At 43.3% G+C, this 21453-nt stretch overlaps 4 protein-coding genes across 5 annotated transcripts; 2 read left to right on the top strand and 2 right to left on the bottom strand.

The window, feature by feature from the left end:
- Nucleotides 1-214: 214 nt before the first annotated feature.
- si:ch73-345f18.3 lies at nt 215-3544 on the bottom strand. Its single transcript, XM_035681353.1, has 4 exons — nt 3412-3544; nt 2423-2501; nt 2034-2255; nt 215-1924 (listed from the first exon to the last, which is right to left on the bottom strand). The coding sequence occupies exons 1-4, from the start codon at nt 3463-3465 to the stop codon at nt 1527-1529; spliced, it is 753 nt and encodes a 250-aa protein (XP_035537246.1). The 5' UTR covers nt 3466-3544; the 3' UTR covers nt 215-1526.
- Nucleotides 3545-3930: 386 nt separating this feature from the next.
- On the top strand, nt 3931-9459 carry klhl7 (kelch-like family member 7). The gene is made up of 12 exons (XM_035681352.1): nt 3931-4388; nt 4475-4577; nt 4994-5087; nt 5286-5410; nt 5680-5855; nt 5999-6173; nt 6532-6674; nt 6897-7137; nt 7376-7577; nt 7992-8089; nt 8221-8404; nt 8560-9459. Exons 1-12 carry the CDS (start codon nt 4260-4262, stop codon nt 8723-8725), a joined length of 1836 nt encoding a protein of 611 aa, XP_035537245.1. The 5' UTR covers nt 3931-4259; the 3' UTR covers nt 8726-9459.
- aste1b (asteroid homolog 1b) lies at nt 9076-13413 on the bottom strand. 2 transcript variants are annotated; one of them, XM_035681351.1, is made up of 7 exons: nt 13311-13413; nt 12672-12922; nt 12182-12448; nt 11090-12042; nt 10730-10961; nt 10436-10628; nt 9076-10002 (listed from the first exon to the last, which is right to left on the bottom strand). In XM_035681351.1, the coding sequence occupies exons 2-7, from the start codon at nt 12907-12909 to the stop codon at nt 9678-9680; spliced, it is 2208 nt and encodes a 735-aa protein (XP_035537244.1). In that variant the 5' UTR covers nt 12910-12922; nt 13311-13413; the 3' UTR covers nt 9076-9677. The 2 variants fall into 2 exon arrangements, with proteins under 2 accessions (XP_035537244.1, XP_035537243.1); XM_035681350.1 differs by having other exon boundaries at nt 13302-13412.
- A 160-nt stretch (nt 13414-13573) lies between these two features.
- Nucleotides 13574-21166, top strand: smarcc1b (SWI/SNF related, matrix associated, actin dependent regulator of chromatin, subfamily c, member 1b; the record flags this gene model as incomplete). The annotated part of the gene is given in 26 exon segments (XM_035681348.1): nt 13574-13816; nt 14119-14238; nt 14330-14415; nt 14498-14579; nt 14665-14757; nt 15449-15518; nt 15614-15683; nt 15779-15854; nt 16241-16366; nt 16559-16641; nt 16724-16830; nt 16937-16996; nt 17145-17173; nt 17297-17412; nt 17501-17572; nt 17667-17780; nt 18059-18212; nt 18329-18439; nt 18603-18662; nt 18838-19096; nt 19213-19284; nt 19400-19443; nt 19530-19638; nt 19730-19869; nt 20857-20991; nt 21147-21166. Coding segments are annotated over 26 exon segments (2585 nt in total), but the record flags the coding sequence as incomplete, so codon positions are not given.
- Between the last annotated feature and the right edge of the window lie 287 nt (nt 21167-21453).

Here is a 21453-nt window from a genome sequence, read left to right as displayed (position 1 = left end):
GGTAGGTTGTGGCTGTCAGTCGCTGCTCTTTGACAGCAATGATCTGCCAGATGATTAAAATGAATCACATAAATAAAGTCATCTGTTGACAGTATGATCGCATTGTAAGGATAATTGATTATACTCAAGCATATAAATTGCAGTTTGAAGATGTTTAGTCAATAATTGCTTTAGAATCGTTTGATTTAAATATATTTTAATCAATAATTCACATTTTAATTAGGAACACAAGTCACAGTTTTTAAACCATTTAGTCGCACTAACATGATATCTAATAATCATGAAGGACATAATAATAATTAATAAAGGTAGACTTTATTAAACATATACTATCTTTTACGAAATTGAATTTCAATTGTAAGTGCCCTTGTTTTATTTCCCACACTTTTCCATTTAGAGATGAACAGCTCGTTCTCAGGTTTTACCCACTACATCCTGAACACTTCATGGCAAATTAATCTGTAAAAGCTTAAGGCGAAAGCAGTGCTCTAAAACTGTCTCCCTCCCATAAATAATGCAGGACCACTTGACAATGACCTCTGGAACAATGGATTTTCCAAAATTAATTATCAAGATGGCATATGACCATGTGTTTGTTTGCTTTCATAATAAAAGCTGATGGAAAGCTGCGGATTTTAATCAGTTAATAAATGCATGGGATTCTGTGGATAATGAGCAGCAAATCTGCCCCCTCTGAATTTTACAATAACAAAACACTACAGGCACAATCACAACAAACCTCCGGTCCAATTCCCATTGCTGCTATATGAGACTGTGTCCTGTTATTGCATTATGCACAGTTCAAGTTCAGTTCAAAGCCTTAACTTTCTAACGGAATTAGTTTCTACAATATTTCCTCATGGCAAAGTGTCTAATCATGTACAAAATTCAAAAGACCTGATACCTGATTCTGAGATATAGGGAATCTTTATCCATGTAGGGCTATTTCTGAGAAACTAAATCTGAGGAATAAGAATTAAAGAGCACCTCATAATAAAGTGAGTCTGCAATGCCCCCTTATGTTAGCAGGTAAAATTACACCCATCCAGAAAAACACCAGTCTTTATACAGACAATACACTGTACTTGTACTAAGTGTTAGAGTGAGTCTAAAGAGCATAAAGTGTTATTTGTTGTAATTTTAAAAAAACATTTAAAAGGAATATATATAATCGCAAGTCTTCATGTTCTTGCAGGACACATGATACAAGAGGCTGCATTGGCCTGCAAAGCCTGTTTAAATACATGCATGGCGTTGTGTGTGCACTCATTATCTAATACTTCTGATGTTGTTGCAAATGCTATGATATGAATGCTAATTGCAGTTGGCAAGTTTACCAAGGAAAAGATAGCTAGACAGCAAAATGATGTTCCATCTCAGCTGTCACAGGTAGTCTGGTTGTGAGTCAGTGATCCCATACCCATAATTGTCAAAGAGTGTGTATAACCTCTGTGAATATTTGAATCCCGTAATATGTGTATTGTAATTGGTAGATTCTAATAAAAAGCATTTAAAATGTGTATGAACTACAGATAAGCCCCGGCTATCTGTGCAGCCTCAGTGAGGACTTCTCCGGCCCGTTGTCTGTATCCCAGCGACAACTCCTTCGCCCTCCTCACTTCCTTCATGTTCTCCTCCAGGTTCTCATTCAGTCTTCCTTGCTCCTGGTAGGAGGCTGCAGCCCCTTTTACTTGCTCAGCCATTTGATCCTTGCTACGGAGCAGCCAGCCAATCAACTCTTGAAGTGTGGTACCCTTTGAGATGGTGGCCTTGGCGCTCTCAGAAGCGCCCTTCAGTTCATCCTGAGCCAATCGCAGATGTGGAGGCAGTGGTTCCTCCTCACATTCCCCCTCTGGCCCCGCAGGAACCACACTGAGGGAGAAGTCATAGCCCTTTATCTTAAGGGAGACCCTGTACTTGGCCTCTGGAAGTGGAGAGAAATGTAGATTGAAACAGAGAAACAAAAGAAACTGAAAAAGAAAGACTGCCATCACTTTGCCTGTACTGGCAGGAGCTCTGAGTGTGTCACTTACCATGCTCGTCTCTGATCTTCCCCACACATTCGGCTAAAGCCAGGCTATCGTTGTGGTTACAGCCGTAGACCTGTCGCAGGTTAATGATGTGTTGGACCATGGCCTCATAGCGCTGCTGCTGTTCGTTGAACGTCTCAGCCATGTCAGAAAACCTCTTGTCTAGCTCTGGCACACACACTCGCCTCATCACCAGCCTACCAATCCGCTTCACGGTCTGCGCATCTGATAGGGAAAACAGTATCACACAACAGACACAGAAAAAGAAAGCCTTCAGCAGTTTGATGTTTCTGCACAATGTTATGCATTGGAAGCGGATTAGGATTTCCCTAACCCTGATAAGCATAGAGGTGTGAGAGACAGACACATGAACGTTTAGAGAGATGAAGTACCACTGTGTGCTGGCCGGGTCTGCCTGGCTGATTCAGATCCATTCAGGTCAGATGGTCTGGGGTCCAGGAGAGGCTGCCTCTGAAATAGCAGATATTTTTGTTTTTACTGGCACTTTTCAAAAAGAGACACAAAGCACTCACACACAGTATTGGGCAGTAACTCATTATTAGTGATAACATAATATTACTTTCCCAGTAACTAGTAGTGTAACTAATTACCAATACATTTCAGTAATAATATTACAGTTACCACCCCAGTTACAGTATTACTTTCGTTGTCACAGCCTACTGATTTGAAATCCAACAATCCAATCACAGACTTGGATTAATTTGTGTAATCCTGGAGGAAACTAGTTTGGAAGTTGTTAACGCTTACATTCAGCAGCTGGAAATATTACATTACTTTGATTTTGACAAACAAACCTGGATTTTAATCTTCATAAGTGTGAAATTTGGGGAGAAACAGCACAATAACATTTTTTTGAGAAAAGTAATATAACTAGTAGTGCAACTATTACTTTTAGCAGGGAGTAATAAGTAAAGTAATAATATTACTTTTGAAAAGAGTACAGAGTAATGAGTAATAAAGTACTTTTTTTTGAGTAACTAGCCCAACACTGCTCATAAGGCGTGTGGATGCATGTAATTACTTAAACTCATGTGGTTAACACTGCCTTTATGGAGACCTACTCTGTTGCAGCCTCATTGTACTTTGTATTTGTGACAAAACAATGCCATTATAGTTTAGTTTTAGTTTAGTTTTTGTCTTCTGAGACACCATTAAATACTGTATTTTTCTGTGACAACTGAACAGCGTGATTCAAATAAACTACAGCTTTGGGTTATGAAGGGTGTAGTCCTCACTAATCTTACATTCACTTAGGATAGTAATGAGCTATTCCACTCGAGCAGTGGTCAAGTTTCTCGTCTGAACTCGAATGAAGCCACTCTATATTATCATCAACATGTATGTAAAACTCAACACATACCTCGCTGCCGGAGTTTTCACTTGAGAAGCAACAACAGCAGATAAAACGGAGCATTTTCTGCAACTCGAGTCTCTCTCAATTTTTGTTTTCAGGTCAAATATTTCTGACAATGCAGCCCGCATTCCTCATTACGTCAGCGTCATGCGACTAGTGGAACACTTTTCTTCCTGGTTATGTTTTCTGGATTACAGTGCAGATATGATTGTAACAGACAGGTGCACCACAGGTGAGCCGCTGCCGCTGCTGCTGCAGGTACACCGAAGGCAGGTTGCCATTACAGCTGTGTCAGCTCTTTGGCTATTAATATTATAAAATATGAAACTTGATATTACTATTAATTACTACTAGTGTGTTTTTCGTCCTGAATACCAACATTAATTCTCTAGATGATCTATAAACTGAGTTTAAGAATAAATCAGTTCCGCAATCCTGCAGGTTAAATGTGTAATTCTAACGCCTGCCGGTAGAGGGCGAGCGCGAGTGTGCACAACCCATATACAGTCAATGGTCCAACCAGACGAAGAGCAAGTCACAACCGCCCCGGTTTAAGGCTGAGTTCTAACGTTAGCTTCAAAACAACACCCCGCTAACCTGTTTTATTATCACTATTTCAATACCTGACAGCAAGGCCATCTTTCTGAGCTTCTCTCTACGAGTTTTGAAAGAGAAGCTGCCGTCAACGTGGCGGCTTTATATCTCATAAAATCCCAACAAGCTGCTGACCGGCTGCTAGCAGGGACACTGCCAGCGGTTGAGCGACAACAAAGAGCCTGCAGCTGCACACTGACAGGGGAGCTCACAGGGGAGCTCACAGGGTTGGACTGGGACTTTACTTTAAGCAGGCTGACATGACGGGGGTGGCCTCTCCGGAGAAGGCGTCAAGCTCCAAGAAGAAGAGCGAGAGGAAGTGTGCCACCAAAGAGGAGTACAGACAGCTGTCTAGCATCATGGGAGTCATGAACAACCTGAGGAAACAGGTGTGCTAGAGAGAAGATACAACACACACGAGGAATATACTGTATGTGTGCGTCCCTGATATTGTGTGTGTGTGTGTTTCCTTCAGGGTACCCTCTGTGATGTGACCCTGGTGGTTCAGGGGAAACACTTTCCTGCCCACAGAGTAGTGTTGGCTGCTGCCAGCCACTTCTTCAGCCTCATGTTCACCAGTAAGTGTGAACACAAAAGCACATTGAGCCCAAGTGGACCACAATAGTGAGAAAATCGCCTGTGATTTCTAATAGAGTATTGTATTTTGGGAGGCCACAGATGCAGAAGTGTTGCAAAATACCTATAAATAAGCACCTCTTGTTGTAAAGTGTCGTAATCTGTTAGTAGTATTGACATTTTAATAAGAAGAAATTATAATTCTTGATCATTTAATGAGAGACAAAAACAAGCGTTGAATTAGAGATCAGATTATTAATTTTATGACCAAAATCATGTAATAATGTGCATTATAAATGATGTATGCTCTCTGAACTTTTGTGAAGCACAGCAGGAAAAATGTTTGATGCTGCCACGTATTGTTGGCATGTTCCTATTTTCTGTGAAGTCTAACCTCTCTTTTTTTCCGCACCTCCAGCCAGAATGATGGAGTCGATGTCTCACGAGGTGGAGCTCAGGAGTGCTGAGCCTGAGATCATTGAGCTGTTGATTGAATTTATCTACACAGCTCGGTAATGGCCTGCTCATGCCAATAATAAAAGGAAAAGCAGTCTAACTTAGAATATTAGACCATCCTATTCTGAATGTAACAGCTAATTCCCACCTTTAAAACACCCCTCCTTTGAGGTAACTCAGTGTGTGCTGTGTGTGTGTGTGTGTGGTTGTGTGTGTGTGTGTGTGTGTGTGTCGTGTGTGTGTGTGTGTACCAGGATCTCGGTGAACAGCAGCAACGTCCAGTCGTTGCTGGATGCAGCCAACCAGTACCAGATTGAGCCTGTGAAGAAGATGTGTGTGGAGTTCCTTAAAGGACAGATTGATGCAACAAACTGCCTTGGTAAGAACAGAAATACAATCAAGGTGAAGTGTTATCTCCCTTGCTTTTACCCCACAATCTGCTGCTCTTTGATCTTTTATTTATTAAGTCACCAGGATCAATTATTAAACAACCAGGCCCAAACAGTTCCACCTGAGTATGTTTGACCTGGGAAGTAAAATCAAGTATTTTTTGTTTATTTAAATACTAAATTAATTTTGTGTTTGGGTCAGGCCTGCCAATAACTTAACATCAATAGACTGAATGAGCTTTCTTCTGTCCCCCTGCAGGTATTTCCGCCCTGTCAGACTGTATGGACTGTCCCGAGCTGAAGGCAGCAGCAGAGGACTTCTTCCAGCTCCACTTCACCGAAGTCTACAAACTGGACGAGTTCCTGCAACTTGACGTCACACAGCTCACACATCTGCTGCACCAGGACAAGCTCACTGTTCGTGCTGAGGCCCAGGTACACATGTTTTGAGTGGAATTTCACTTGGTTGCCTAAGTTTGGGGACGTAGCAGAACAGTACGTTCCCAACTATCTTTTTTGTGTAAGGAAAATGTGCAAACGATGTCACTCACGTTTTGTCGTTGCATTTTTTTGTTTAGATTTATGATGCTGCAGTGCGCTGGCTGAAGTACGATGTGTGTAACCGGCAACAGTACATGGTGGAGGTGTTGGGGTGCGTTCGCTTTCCTCTGGTCTCCAAAACCTTCCTCTCCAAGACAGTGCAGGCTGAGCCCCTCATCCAGGACAACCCACAGTGCCTCAAGATGGTTATCAGTGAGTGGGAGGAGAGAGAGAAACACACACACACACAACATATAACTTATAAACTGACATAATGAACACATACAATTCTGTGTATATTGTATGCATGTAAAGCAACACAACACATGGGTTAATGAGGAAGGGGTTGGCGTTGTCTGCGTTGAGTTGGAAAATATTGTTACATTACTTTGGTTCTTAGCTAAACTATCTGCAGCATACTCTAATATAGTAGTAAACTGTTAAATATTCATTATTATTAAAGGTTTTGGCAGGGCTATTGCAGATGTTTAACATATGAGCTACCACAGAAACTCTCCTGCAACACACACACACACACACAAAACAACAATATCCTGTGCTTTTATCCCAGGTGGGATGCGCTACCACCTGCTGTCCCTGGAGGATAGGGAGGATCTGGGAGAGAGCAGCCGACCCCGACGCAAGAAGCACGACTACCGCATCGCTCTGTTTGGGGGCTCCCAGCCTCAGTCCTGCCGTTACTTTAACCCCAAGGTAACAGGCTCCACATGCAAACATATTTTACCCACAGGGGCAGTTGAGTCAGTAAATGTCGTAGAGATATATATATATATGCTTCATAGCTCTGTAAAAATGTACAGTTCGTATTATTCGGATCAAATATATCAGAAACAAACATAGCTATACTTTTGTGTAGTGAAGTCTATTGAAATCATTTTTGCCTGTGTTTAAGTGACAGCCTGGCTTTACATGCAGGACTCCAGCTGGACAGACATCCGCTGCCCGTTCGAGAAGCGCCGGGACGCCACAGCTGTCTTCTGGGACAACGTGGTCTACATCCTGGGTGGCTCACAGCTCTTCCCCATCAAACGCATGGACTGCTATAACGTCCTGAAGGACAGCTGGTACTCCAAGCTGGGTCCGCCAACACCTCGTGACAGCCTGGCAGCCTGCGCCGCCCAGGGCAAGATCTACACATCTGGAGGGTCAGAAGTGGGTGAGCACAGGGAGGTGGAGGGGGTGAACTTGTGACCTGGGATTGAGGAGGTTTATGTATTTACTGAGTGGGTTAGTGATGGTGGATTGATTTTATGGGATGGTTAAATGGAGTTTGACGTTCTCTGTGGTTTATACTTCCATTATGATTGACAAGTCCTTAGGGAAAATAATGTTGATCATCCTTCATGGTGGAAAGCATTTACTCATGGTGTTACGTACTGCGCGCATGTCTGCAGGAAGCTCTGCCCTCGACCTTTTCGAATGCTACGACACAAGAACAGAGTCGTGGCAGGTGAAAACCAGCATGCTGATGGCTCGCTGCAGCCACGGCTCAGTGGAGGCCAACGGGCTCATCTACGTCTGCGGAGGAACGGTGGGCAACAACGTGTCCGGCAGGGTCCTCAACAACTGTGAGGTTTACGACCCCAACACGCAACAGTGAGTTTCATAAACATCCAGCTACGAACTGCACACAACGCAACTGTTTTGTTTTGTTTGCACAGGCTTGTTTACAGTGTTTATTGATGTAATAATGGAAATGAATAGAGAGAGTGGCCTTTTTGATATGTGCTGACAACAGCAGGAACTACAAAGACAATGTGAGCAAAATGACAAGTCTGTATATTCATATCAGGGTCAAAATCATGTATACCAAAACATCAACAAATTCTTTTCAGTCTTGAAAGGCTTTTAAAGAGGTCATGGAGATTTCTCCTCAAAGGTGACCTTTTTTTATCCACATTAAGGTCACAACTGTTTTTTTCACCTGACAATAATGTGGTAAATCTCATAATGTCGTACTGCTACAATTATCTGTGTTCTCTGCTACACTCTTTATCTTTCTGTTGTCAGATGGAGGGAGCTTTGTGGGATGAGAGAGGCCAGGAAGAACCATGGGGTGGCAGTGGTCAACAACAGGATCTATGCTGTTGGAGGGCAGGGGGCACTGGGTACGACAAATGGATTTTACTATAGTAATATAGTAATAATACAACTGTACATAGTTGCTGTAGCATATGGTAGTAGCAAGTGTCCCAGCTGCCTCTGTACACAATTTATTGTGGTGGGGTTTTTTTTGTAGGTGGACTGGACTCAGTGGAGTATTACGACATTGCCAGTAACGAGTGGCGCGCTGCCTCTGCAATGCCGTGGCGAGGCGTAACGGTGAAGTGCGCAGCGGTCGGTGACGTCATCTATGTCCTAGCGGGATTCCAAGGTGTGGGACGTCTCGGACATGTCCTGGAGTACCACACTGACGCTGACAGGTTGGTGTATTAACTAAACGTCACTCAAAACAAATATTAAATACGTTGCTGATGTCCTGAATAATGGCGTTGAATTCTGTCACTAACGGTAAAAAGGAATAATAGTTTGATTAAAAACCTGTCACCTCTCAATCCATTTCCTTGTGTGTGTTCAGGTGGGTGACTTGCAGCAAGGTGCGAGCGTTTCCCGTCACCAGCTGCCTGATCTGCGTGGTCGACACGTGTGGAGTTAATGAAGACGAAGACATGGACCTCATAGACTCTCAGTCACACGCTGCAGCCGCTGCCTCTTCATCTGCCCCAACCTCATCATCCTCATAGGACGAGAGATTTAGTGTATATTAAGAGTTGATGTTTGGTGAAAGTCGACTACGGAGATGATTTACATAACACAAGGCCTGAGTTGTCTTCTTTTACTACGTCCAGCAGTCTGTTTAACATTTAACTTTGTCAGACAAGGGGACTTTTAATAACAGAGGATTGTTAGGTTACTCAGACTGGCTTAATAATTTTATTAAATGTTTTTTGTCTTTCTTTTAAAAACTTTTTTTCTTAACATTGTAATGTTCTTTTTGCAGAGTGTAGATATATTGCATTTATCTGGTTATGTTGTGTATATATTTATATGGGTGCTTTGGTAACACACTGAAACTTACAGCTGGACACTACAGAGAATGAGTAAACATTTTATTCTCAGTCATATGTGGTTACAAGTAAAAATTTGCTGAACGTGACCATTTAAAAAAAACAGGAAGTTGATTTATATATTTTAATATACAAAGAAGAGTAAACATGAGCACCAAATTCATTATCGTATTAAGGCAAATATTAAAATGGCATAAGATTTCATGAGTTGCTCATTAAGAATGACACTAGCTGCCATACCACTGTATGATGGGGAGACAATTGAAGTGCATCTGCTGGCCTGGAGATGATAAAATAAGACGTCTCTACATTCACTGTTTAAATCTTGTGTTAGTATAAAGAGTAAAAGTGTTATGTTTAACTGTTGCAATGACATTACTTTAATAAAAGCGCTTATAAATCTGCTAAAATATGGCATTTGGCGTGTGCTTTGGGGAAAACTGATATCAGATGTCTTGACGTCCCCTGATTTGAGATGGCTGGTAAATATTACAGGAATTACACATGTAGAAGCTCAGTGGTATACATTAAAAGGTGTAGTTCTTCACAATCATTATTTGTATCATTCCCTGAGTGTTTCATAAAACACTGGAATGTCCTCCCTCATTTGGCCCCTAGCAAGTTCTCATCAATAATCATCATACTCTTCCTCATTCATCAGAAGAGCAAACCTGTTGTTTATCTCCTCAGTCTCTCTCCCCCCTCCCCTGGCTCCCCTGGCTCCCCTTGCTCCTCTCCCACGCCCTCCTCTTCCTCTCCTTCCCCGTCCTCCACCTCTTTTTCCCCTTCCTGCCGAACAATAAGGATGGGTTTTAGAGATGCAGTTCACCACGGCTTCCAGTAGGGAGGAGTAGAGTTGTCCAGACAAGGAACCCCCGAAAAAAAAGGAATCAGCAGTTCGGCCCCCTATCAGATGCCTCAGGAGGCCGTGCAGCAAGGTACCACTGAACAACCTGTGACATACAGACACAGAGGGAGAGGGAGGCAACCAAATTACCATGGTTATATCAGCAGATACTTTTAGATTTTATCACCCCCATGTCCATCCCAATAAAAGCAAAATCGAATCAAAACATTGAAAATTGAAAAATTCTTCAGCAATGTGCTCTTATGAAAGCAATGTGTCAGTTACTCTTGATTTGTTTTAATGTAATTTAATGTTCCAAGCTCCACAAACAAAATTCAATCAACCTTTATTGTATTGGGATGGTACTCCTCAAGAGATGGTTATCTTAAAATGTCTGCAAATAAAACTAACTGCATGACAACTCCGTGAGAAAAGTTTTTTGTAATTTGGGTGAACCAATAGTCGTTAGCTGCAGGTCTAGTTCTCATGAGAGAAAAATGCATGCAGTATCTCTCCTCTTTCATGTCCCTGTGTCTTACCATGATAGGTGGGGTTCAGGCATTGGCAGAAGCAATAGCTGATTGAGAGACAGTGCACTCCAGAGGCAGGCCTGCCATTGGCTGAAACTGTGAGCCACTCCGACATCCAAGCCCCGTCTCTCCCCTGGCCTCACGCGTATTTTATTCAGCCCCGCCCACACGTTGTGCTCTGCAGCCCAGTTCTGCTGTGGGACTAGGATGATACACAGCAGCAACAGGTTTGAGATCATTAAGGATAGATGGCTGTTTGCTTTGTTGATGAGATACAATGTAGTTAGATACAAAACAACCAACCAGCATGTTGGCTGTGTGTAGCTCCACACTCGCTGTTCCAGGAGATCTCTCCGTAAACCATGCCCAGCACCAAAGCCTGGAGCTGGAGCTGTGAGGGTGTTGGTTTGGCCTCTCGCAGCCAGAAGCCTGTCACTGCTACAGCCAGCCTCAGGTGGAGAGGAACAGGAGCCAGGGCAGACTCCCTCACCCCCAAGACGTCTAACAGGACACCAAGACGAACTGCCGCAGGAGCCTGGATGAAATTAAGTGAGAACATTGGGAAATGAAACCAAATCACAACAAGTATGAACTGTAAATTCCCAAATTATATAAACCAAAACTGTTAGAGAGAACATACATAATGTGTGTTGTCACATTTACCTGGCCAAGTGTATCCAGATGTATAGGGGTCTTGGGCAGATGTGCCTCGACTTGGTTTTTCTTCAAGTTCAGATCCAGACGGTCGTACTCCTCTACAATTACACCCAAGCCCTGAGCCTGCACTGTAGCTGCACCTTGCTGTAAAATGCTCTGACCCCTACCTCCACCAAACTGACCACCTCCCCTCGCCCTCCCCCCTCGCCCTCTCCCACCTCTCATTCCCTGGTGGATGTTTTCTTGCACACTCATATCCATTGCTTGGACATCTGGGCCTCTCTGCAGTACTATCTCATATACAGCCTGGCGTATGGCTCTGGCACTACAGTGGCTGCTGGGTAGCCTGCTGTTCTCCACTTGTGGGATGAGCATGACCCTATGCATCACCGCGGCATCTACCACAAAGGGAGACAACAGTCCCTGTGCAGCTGCCAGCGACAGATACTCTGGCAGCACAGAGGTCCATCTTCCAGGAGGTGCCTTACCTTCAGAGAACCAGCGGGCCAGAGTGCTTTGAGGGGTAATTCGGTACTCCTGCATAGCTGCCCACAGCTGCGAACTGAGCTCACCCTTCTGTCCGCCCTTGCCCCTGCCACCTCCAGCTGTGCCTTCCTCGCCCATTAGCTTGCTCACTTCCTCCAGGGCCTCCTTCGGATGGGAAAAACTGGACAGCCAGAGGAGGATGCCCTCAAAGCGGGATATGCTACCTTTACCCCTACCGCCACCTCTACAATATGTAGAACTGAGATTTAACAGATCGAGGAGGGTTTCAGCATCTTTTGGGGCGCTGTAATCATTACCAGTCAGCACGGCACATAAGGGTAGCAGCTCCTGGTTAATGCCCCCAAACAAACCACACAGCCTTTTAGTAGTGTAGCACCGAGCTGAGATGTAGCGGTGAGAGGCTTTACCATTAAGGTTGGTCCACTGGAAAAAACGAAGTGGCAGGTAACCGCCTAAGATAAGAAAACAAAGCACATAAACAATGTGTAAAACAACAGGAAAACCAAGCACAACACTATCACTATCATTCAGTACAAAGGACTATTTGATCTTTGTAAAATTACACTTAGAAAAATACATTGCTACCCACACCTGGAAGATCAAAGATATAAAAGTCACTGTCATTGGTCAGAACCGGGCATTTCCACTGGTGAGCCAAACATGCGATTTCCCAGTCAGCCTCAGCTGGACACTGGACCAGTGGGACTCCTCTCTGCATGAGGACCTGAATGAAGACATTTCTTGTGAGGAGGGGGAGGACAGAGCCATTGCGGCCGTGAGAAAGACTGTCCGCGTCCCTTATCTTGGACTGCTGACGTTGGCGCAGGGTGGAAAACTTCTTGTCACTGGGGTCGAGCCCTTATAACCAAAGGAAAATACAGACAGAAATGAAACATTTGTGGGTGGGGACTTTGGGGAAGATCTCATTTTAACAGGAAAAAAAGTATCTGACTGAAAGTTTCTGGAAGATTCCCCTCTTGTATATAAAATTAGTATATATAGTAATTAGAAACAGTATCATAGATTGTAAAAAGTTGAGTTTCCTATCATAAGAGGCAAAGCAGTTGCACAGCATCCTTACCTCCATCCAGTACCACATATGGCTGGATGTTACAGGCTGCCAGTGCAGAGAGGAACTGACTGAGCAGGCGGGCGAAAGTATCATAGTCCCCTCCGTGCTGCTGGTCCAAACCGTTGTTAAAGTAGAGACGGAAGTACAGACTGCAGCCATCTATAACCAGAAGACTGTCCCTGAACTTCACGTCCTGGAGGAGGTGTCTGTTCCCCTCCACATAGGTGGTCAGCCCATGGACCCCCATAGGAGCTCAGGGCCTAGGGAAACATGAAGAGAGAAGATGAATGACTTACTGGGGTGCTGGTGCTTTAGTGCCACGCAGGGTATAAAGGCTGGTCTGAGGGTGTGTGGAGGGTTTTTTCCAGATATCCAATTATAGAATGAGACGGAAAATAATCCTAACGCTGCCACTGCTCAGCAGACAGACAGCTAGACAGAAGTTGTTTTTCCCAACAGACACTATTCTGATTGCTGGGAATTTACCACACAACGGAAATTACTGCAAATAAAACATGTCATATACACAGAAAGCAAACCATTAAGTTATGTTATAAATAAGTATGTTATGTACATTTTCAAACAATAGTTTGTCTAATAGTTTTGGATTAAAGCATTTAAATACGAGTTGCTACCAACCAATCTCACTTCACTTCTGTTGACATATCTTGCGCAGTTATTTCCTTGTAATGTAACTTCAAAATAAAAGCCCTGGTTTGTAACAAACGTGTGTATTGTGTTGGGCATGTGATAAATTATTTGTATATTTTAAACATACAATAATAAATCATAAAAGCACACATCTAAGTAAAAAAACACACGTGAAAATGAAAGAGAGTTAAACATTCAAAAATAAAAAACCCTTATGTCGAACTGCGACAATCGCGTTGCTTCTCGCGAGAGAAAGCGAGAACGCGAAGGCTAGCGAGCGCGCTAGCCAGTTTTGTTCTCTCGTTTGAGATTTATCGCGTTTTATTATGGCCACAATGTCCGGAGGAACAAACCTTGGGATTCCCGGGACGAGCCAAGCCAGCACCGGGACATCCGCACACCGGAAAAAAGACAGCAGTCCGTCCGCTAGGTTCTGGGAGAGTCCGGAGACTTTAGCCCAGCTGGAGCTGGTGCGACAGTGGATCGGGAAGCACTACAAAAAGGTAGCTAACGGGCTAGCCGCCCCCTGCTAGCAAGTCCAATGGCTCAGACTGTAAACAAACGTCTCATGCTGGATAACGTTACCTTTACACCGGCTAGGAAGATTTGTGTGATGAATTAAGCATTGCAGTTTCCATTTAATTCAATTCATGAATTAAAATAATAAAGTGCAAATGTAGAATACAGTAGTTAAGTTGGTGAGACTGTCGGTACAATGCAGCAGCTCTTAGGTTGCATTAAAGTAAAGGTTTTCCTTATATCCTTTTACAAAACGCGTCTGTCTGTGTGTCTGTGTGTCCGTCAGTATGTGCTGGTGGATGCTCCATCGTGTCAGGCTCTGGCTGCAGTGACCCTGCAGCTCCTCCAGTTCCAAGAGGATGCCTTTGGCAGACAAGCTGCCAGCCCTGCTCTCACCAAACTGCCTGTGAGTTTGTCTCTCACTATCTGTCTTTTATAATGGTCGAGCTAAAAACATGCAAAAGAACAAAGCTGCTAATTGTACATTTTCTCTGCAGGCACAATGCTTCCTGGACCTGCGACCAGGGGGTGGACTCTGTCACATTATTGGCACTGCCTACAAGTTCAAGGCTGAGCAAGGCTGGTGAGTTGCAGGTCTCTAATTAATGTCTTTGCCTTTTCCTAGCAGTGTTCTTCATAGCATCTCTTCTCCCTCCTTTTTACAGGCGAAGGTTTGACTTGCAGAATCCATCCAGAACTGAGAGGAACGTTGAGATGTTTGGTACTATTGAAAGAGCGCTGATCCAGGTGACATAGAGACACACACACACACACACACACACAAGCCCGCTGAGGACACACCGCTGATGAACTTGTCTTTTGTGTGTTACAGAACAACTCTATGTCACTGCCTGTGGTATATCTTGACCCTACGCTGGATCAGGAGCTGGCTAGCAGACTGACCGATATTATCACCAAACGTCAGGTAAAGTTAGAGTGTTTTTGGGGTTTTTGTATTTATTTTACATGTTCAGACAGCTTACATCCACAGAGCTACCCTGAAGCTGTAATTTCATCATACATCAATGGACTGTGTGTAGCAAACAATGTTTAGATTGGCATCATTTACCTCTCCACCAACCTCCCTCCACCCACCACCCCCGATCTCTAAGAAGCAACAACAGAAAACAAATTCATTCAGCAAAGAAAATGAATTCATATTCAGTCTTGTTCAGACAGGGTTATTGTACTAATAGAGTCTTTCAGACTTCTTGATTGTAGATTGTGGAATAAAGGTCTTCAGGTTGGATTCTGTGAATTAGAGTCATCATCTCTCAGTCACACATCATTAAAATCAATTCATATATAGCAGACACAACAGAAGCTGACACTGTAACGGTGGGTCAGTGTAAGAGTGTTAAATATCTGTACTTACAGTTCATTTGTAACAATTCAACATGAATTAGCGTCTCTGCCCAGAAGGAAGGTAACATGAGAGTGTTAAAGATGAGCAGAAAGAGGGTTAGACGGCCCGATAAAGGAGAAGATGTTTATAGGTTAAAGTATACAGAGACAAGTCTGGGTGATTAAAAAATAGTGAGACTATGAAACCCAGTGTAGCTCTTATAAAGCAGTTATATTTCAGTGCTCCTGTCTCACAGTTTGTCCTTCCACAGGGTACACTCACTGTGGACCGAACACTCGCCAGCCACCACATCTACCCCTCACCGGCATCTACAGAAGAAGGTCAGTTTAGTTTGAGTTTAAAGTGCATCTGTGTTTGATATCTTGCCTGATACTTATTTAACTTGATAATTTGTTTCATACACATCTATTTTCAGATGAATGGATGCGTCCTGTCATGCGGAAAGATAAACATGTCTTGGTACACTGGGGCATGCACCCTGACAGGTAATATCCGAGCACATAAACACACACACACACAGACAGATGCTCATACACAAACAGAATACTTACTTACTATGTCTCTTGTCACTTTTCAACAGTTATGACAGTTGGCTGTCCTCAAGTGATGTTGAAGGAGAGGTTGAAGAGCCGCCACATTCAGAAAAGCCGTGGCGGGTTAGTACAGCAACACATGTACAAAAAACGACACCAAATGCTATAACACTCTATGTACTTGATTACGTAACAATGTTTTTTCTGCTACATTTACTATATCAAGCCATAAATCGATATCTGACATTTCACAACATGAGATTATATTGGGATGTCAGAAAATGAACTCTTGGCTTGCTCACAGGAACAGACTAGAGACTATGTAAATAATGTAGGCTTTTATAGGATTTGATCTCAAATATTCAGCAGTCCACTTGACAGGTAAAGCCTTTGATGTATCTGCCAAAGTCAGTTTTATTGTTATTTTGGACATTTTGGACACCTGATGAGATACACCAGCATGTACCGCATTCATACAGATTTTTTTGTGGGTGTGTGTGCTCCACCAGGTCCATGCTGGCTGGGTTCTGGACACAGACGTTTTCAATGAATGGATGAACGAGGAGGACTATTGTGTGGATGAGAGGAACGTACCAATCATTCTCCGCCAGCGTATCCACCTCCGAGACGACCAGGTTTGTGTGAAGTTGTAGGCGAACTGGAGGGCCTGTGAAGGGAATCCTCTCTAATTGATATGCAGATCTTCTTGGTGGAAAATGGAGGCAACTGTGAAGCACGAGACTTTCATTTTCAAAATGTGCAGAGATCTTTGATTTTTCAGCTAATGATGCTTAAACTCTTCGTCTACCCTCCACCCTGTGTCGCAGGACTCTAAATCCACTCCCTCCAAAAAAAGAAGACGCTCCCCCTCTCCTCCTTCCTCTGAAGGCAGGAAGAAAGGAAAGAAGGGGTAAGAAACAACTGTTTTAACCAAACAGGAAGATTTGGCATTTCACTGTGCAGCCTCAGCATTGCTTTTTGTGTGTGCACAGGAGAAGGCGAGGGCCACAAGAGGAAGAGCCAGAAGAAGACTTGACCAAAGACATGGAGGACCCTACCCCTGTTCCTAACATGGAGGAGGTTATACTTCCCAAAATCGGTAAAACACTAAAACAGAAGACTAGACTAGAATTGTCACATCAAAGTATTCAGTAAAGTAGCATTTCTGATCTGGACAATTTGTAATGTGTCTCCATCTCTCGTAGTCAACCTGAAGAAGGACAGTGAGAATACTCCCGTCAAAGGAGGGACCATGGCTGACCTGGGTAGGTTTACACGTGTTATAGCTAATGTTTAAGGAGGAATGTCTAAATATTTCTTCCAGTTTAAAACATTAAGCGCTATGAAACATGTTTTGTTTTTGTCTGTGTGCGCCTTGAGTGTTCACCCTTCCTTCACTTTTCCCTTTTCCAGACGAACCGGAAGATGATTTCCCAGGAAGGGTGAATATGATGTCATTTTTCTCAATCAGAGTCTTGCAGGAGGGCTGGTTAGTCTGTATCAATTAGCGTCTTGTCTAGTGTTACTGTTATTAAATATACTCCATGTGTATGTGGTGTGTCTAGGAAGATGAGGAGGGGCGAGGGGAAATACCTCGCCTGTCAGAGGGAGAGGACAACATCACAGAACAAACTCATCATATCATAATACCAAGCTACACATCTTGGTTCAATTACAACAGGTAAATAAAACAAACACACAGATGTTCACACTTTGTTTGTTGTGTCATTTATTCTAGACTTATCTTTCTTCCTTTCTATGTATTCCAGCATTCACTCGATAGAGAAACGTGCATTGCCGGAATTCTTCAATGGAAAGAACAAGTCCAAATCTCCAGAAATGTGAGTATGGCAGACATTCAGACTTCACTATTCGAATCTTATCAGATGATGGAAATGAGAAGACTAAAAACATGATTTTTCCTGCACACTGTAGCTACCTGGCGTACCGTAACTTCATGACCGACACGTACCGGCTCAACCCCCAGGAATACCTCAGTTCAACGTCCTGCAGGCGCAACCTCACCGGGGACGTCTGTGCTGTCATGAGGTATGTTTTAGTATGTGGGTGTTTGCTGCCATGCAACGTCTGCTGCATCTGCTAAATTAGGTAAAGTGTGTGGGTGTCCTGAAATGTAAATGTGGTAATGAATTAAATCTGTTAATGCTGGGAAGAAATATGGTATGTGGCGTGCCTAATGGGTCTGAAATCTGAAAGGTTTTATTTTTAATTACGACGCATGCTGACTTCTATTTACATATTTCTATCCTTGGAGACGGTTTTACAGCTGGAAAACAGTAAAAAGAAAAAATGTTCTTTGCATGCAGGGTTCATGCCTTTTTGGAGCAGTGGGGTTTGATCAACTACCAGGTGGATGCAGAGAGCAGACCCCTCCCCATGGGACCCCCACCCACGCCTCATTTTAACGTACTAGCTGACACGCCGTCCGGGCTGGCCCCCCTACAACACAAACCCCTGCAGGTAAAACAGACACACAGAGCACATGACCACAACTCTACACAGATGAACAGTATTTGAAACACACGTTTGTATCATCTGAAATGCCTCCTAATCAACTTTGTCTCTCACTCTTGCAGGTGTCGGCCTCGCAGCACATGTTGTATTTCCCAGAAAAGAGCAGAGAGAAGCCTTCAGACTGCCAGAACTTTGGTCTGCGCTCCGACATCTACACCAAGAAACACCCTAAGGTCTCACACCGTAACAATGCAAACACACTTTTTTAAAACCCGAATAGGTTTAATCTTGTTTCATGTTTTCCATTTATTTGTTTAACTAGTCTCTGTAATTGTTTAAAATGTTATTAGAATTATTCTTAGTATACTAAAATTATTCTCTTGACATCTGTCTCAGACTAAAGGAGCAAGTGCAGGAAGGGAATGGACAGAGCAGGAGACACTCTTGCTATTAGAGGTAAGACAGTCACTTTTTGGCTTCCTATCATCGATATGACACATGACTCATGGCCTTCTTAAAAGAGAAATTGTTTGTTTGATTCATGAGAATCTTTTACATAATCCCTGAAGTCTTTCAACTTCATCTCAGCCTGACCTGTGACCGCTTTGTCGCTCTTCCATGTCTCTCTCAGGCCTTAGAGGTCTACAGAGATGACTGGAACAAAGTGTCTGAGCATGTGGGCTCCAGGACGCAGGATGAGTGTATCCTCCACTTCCTTCGTCTGCCAATAGAAGACCCATACCTAGAAGACTCCTCGGCCTCCCTCGGCCCACTGGCGTACCAGCCCGTGCCTTTCAGCCAATCAGAAAACCCCGTCATGAGCACTGTGGCCTTCCTGGCATCTGTGGTGGACCCGCGGGTGGCGTCATCGGCAGCTAAGGCCGCACTGGGTGAGAGGACAGAGAAAGGAGTGTTAATTTGTCTGTGGGCTTGGTTGGGGTATAGTTTGGAGATATGTATACTATATTTACAGTATATGTGTAGTGATTCTACATTTTGTCTTCAGAGGAGTTTTCCCGAGTGCAGGAAGAGTCTGTGGATAAGATCTCTGAAACATCCAACCAGCCTGACAAAACGGGTAAGACTGTTATATATAATAATAGATCATATATGTGCACATAATCACACACAGGTGAATCTTTCTCTACGCTGTCTACAATGCATCTCCCATTCTGTTTTCCTTTGTTCTTCAGAATTAATGGATGCTGAAAAAATCGAGACCAACTCTTCCCATCAGGTGAAACAGGAATAAGACATTAGAGAGAGTTTTACTGTATCTGCTGTTGATTTATGTGACTTACTTTGTATGTGGATGTCTTTCAGCTCCCTCTAAGGGCAGATGTACTCAAGGTGGAACCCAGTGCGGCCAAACTGGAAGAAGAGCGAGTCAAAAGAGAAAATGCTGAAAATATACTCACAGAGGAGAGAGACGGTATGTAAATATGTGCGGGATATGTATTTATTTGTATTTACTGTGTGTGTGTAAATGTGCGTGTATTAAAGAAATTCTCTCTCTGATCCAGGAAGAGGAGACGACGACGAGAGCGTAGGGCGGCGGGAGGGAGACGTCGACGATGGGAGAGTCATGGAGCAAGATCTGGTGGAGGGCAGCGTTGCCACGGCAGCAGCAGCTGCTCTGGCCTCAGCTGCAACAAAGGCAAAGGTAGGTAGACACAGACAGAAAATTGAGAAATGGTTGTCGTTTCAAATGGAGGCTTTTGTCAGTTATGTCACTGGTCTCTTAGCAACCAACTTCTAGCTATCTTGGAGATTATTTTAAGACTTACTTTGCACATATAATTGAGTATGTGAAGGATATACAGTAGAGCAAAAGATCTGCTTACGGTTCAAAGAGTTTCCAGTCAAAAAAGAAATAAAAATGTTAATATATAGATTAAATATGGCCACCAGAGGCAGTGTTACATTACCACAAAGCCTTAGTTGGTGACAGGCACGACATTGTTGTCTTGATAATTATGTAATTCAACAGATGAATTCAAATGTATAGTACTCCAGTGACTGTTAGAGTACTTTAGAGGTGCTGGTAAGCCACTTTTGTTACTATTACAGAACGTCAATTCCCCATCATCTCCGGTCTTTCTGTGGGTTAGGCTAACCAGCTGCTGGCTCTAACTTCCTTTTTACAATACATTTCATAAGAATGGTGTCAATATACTTACGTAACTCTTGTCAACTCGTTATGTCTAAACATTACAGTAAAGTCACAAATTGTTTCTACGGTTTCAATGTACTTCTGCTTTTCCTATGTCTCTCTGTCTGCAATCATGGCCAGTTACTGTGATAAGCGATAATATAATGCTTCAGTGGTGTGAGCACTTTAAATGTTTTTCTGTCAAGATGTTTAGTTAGATCAATTGTGACCCCTAGTTGATTGATTTGGTAGTTTTTCTTCAATTCAGTCTCTTAATTTATTCTCTCTCTCCTCGCCACGCTGTCACACCCAATTTATTCCACCCTCCTTCTACCTCTTATCTTTTTCTCTTCTTCCTCAGTGTTTCCTTCTTGTATCTGTTACCTCCACTAACTTTTTCTTTTTCCTTCCGTCTTAACTGTCAAATGCACTCTTTGCTCGTTTATGGTGGTCTCTGTTCTTCTAACTTTCGTCATCTTGGCTTCATGTACTTCACAGCACTTGGCAGCAGTAGAAGAGAGGAAGATCAAGTCCCTGGTAGCTCTGCTGGTGGAGACCCAGATGAAGAAGCTGGAGATTAAGCTGAGGCACTTTGAGGAGCTGGAGACCATCATGGACCGTGAGAAGGAGGCTGTGAGTGAACATAGTACCTAAAAAAAAGCTCTTAATGGCTAGTTTTTGACATTTGTTTGTATCCAGAAGCGACAGTAACATGTCTATAATCCAGCAGGTGTCATTAATACATTGTGTGTGTGTGTGTGTGTGTGCGCGTGTGTGTATCAATGCAGCTGGAGCAGCAGCGGCAGCAAGCTCCTGTAGGAGACAACAGTTCCACGACGGAGCAAGCTGAAAAAGCCAGGAGAATGAAGGTCGCCGCAGAAGGGAGCAGCCTGGATACACAGTGCAGCATTCAGTCTGACCACACACACACACACCAAAAATCAAACACCCTATAAGAAATGACACGGATTAACCCTTTAGGGACACAAGAAAACCACAGATTAATTCAATAAAGGGCATCCAGTGTATGATCTGTTAAATTATTATTTTTTGCTAAGCTCATCTGTAGTTCTCTCGCTATATTTTAGCCCTGCC

Source organism: Morone saxatilis, unplaced genomic scaffold (genome assembly GCF_004916995.1).
Source record: "Morone saxatilis isolate NCDOM2014 unplaced genomic scaffold, NCSU_SB_2.0 Contig9, whole genome shotgun sequence".
Taxonomy (NCBI): Eukaryota; Metazoa; Chordata; class Actinopteri; family Moronidae; genus Morone; species Morone saxatilis.
Note: the sequence above shows the minus strand (reverse complement) of the source record. Positions and strands in the feature narration are given on the sequence as shown.

Coding starts and splice junctions, on each gene's coding strand:
- si:ch73-345f18.3 (XM_035681353.1), bottom strand. CDS start 3,465: ATGCTCCGTTTTATCTGCTGTTGTTGCTTCTCAAGTGAAAACTCCGGC. Junction 2,256..2,422: donor GACCCGGCCAGCACACAGTG/GTACTTCATCTC, acceptor TTTCCCTATCAG/ATGCGCAGACCGTGAAGCGG. Junction 1,925..2,033: donor GAAGATCAGAGACGAGCATG/GTAAGTGACACA, acceptor CTCCACTTCCAG/AGGCCAAGTACAGGGTCTCC.
- klhl7 (XM_035681352.1), top strand. CDS start 4,260: ATGACGGGGGTGGCCTCTCCGGAGAAGGCGTCAAGCTCCAAGAAGAAG. Junction 5,856..5,998: donor CTGTTCGTGCTGAGGCCCAG/GTACACATGTTT, acceptor TTTTTTGTTTAG/ATTTATGATGCTGCAGTGCG. Junction 8,405..8,559: donor TACCACACTGACGCTGACAG/GTTGGTGTATTA, acceptor GTGTGTGTTCAG/GTGGGTGACTTGCAGCAAGG.
- aste1b (XM_035681351.1), bottom strand. CDS start 12,909: ATGGGGGTCCATGGGCTGACCACCTATGTGGAGGGGAACAGACACCTC. Junction 12,449..12,671: donor ATATGTGGTACTGGATGGAG/GTAAGGATGCTG, acceptor TTTGGTTATAAG/GGCTCGACCCCAGTGACAAG. Junction 10,962..11,089: donor ATCTGGATACACTTGGCCAG/GTAAATGTGACA, acceptor AATTTCATCCAG/GCTCCTGCGGCAGTTCGTCT.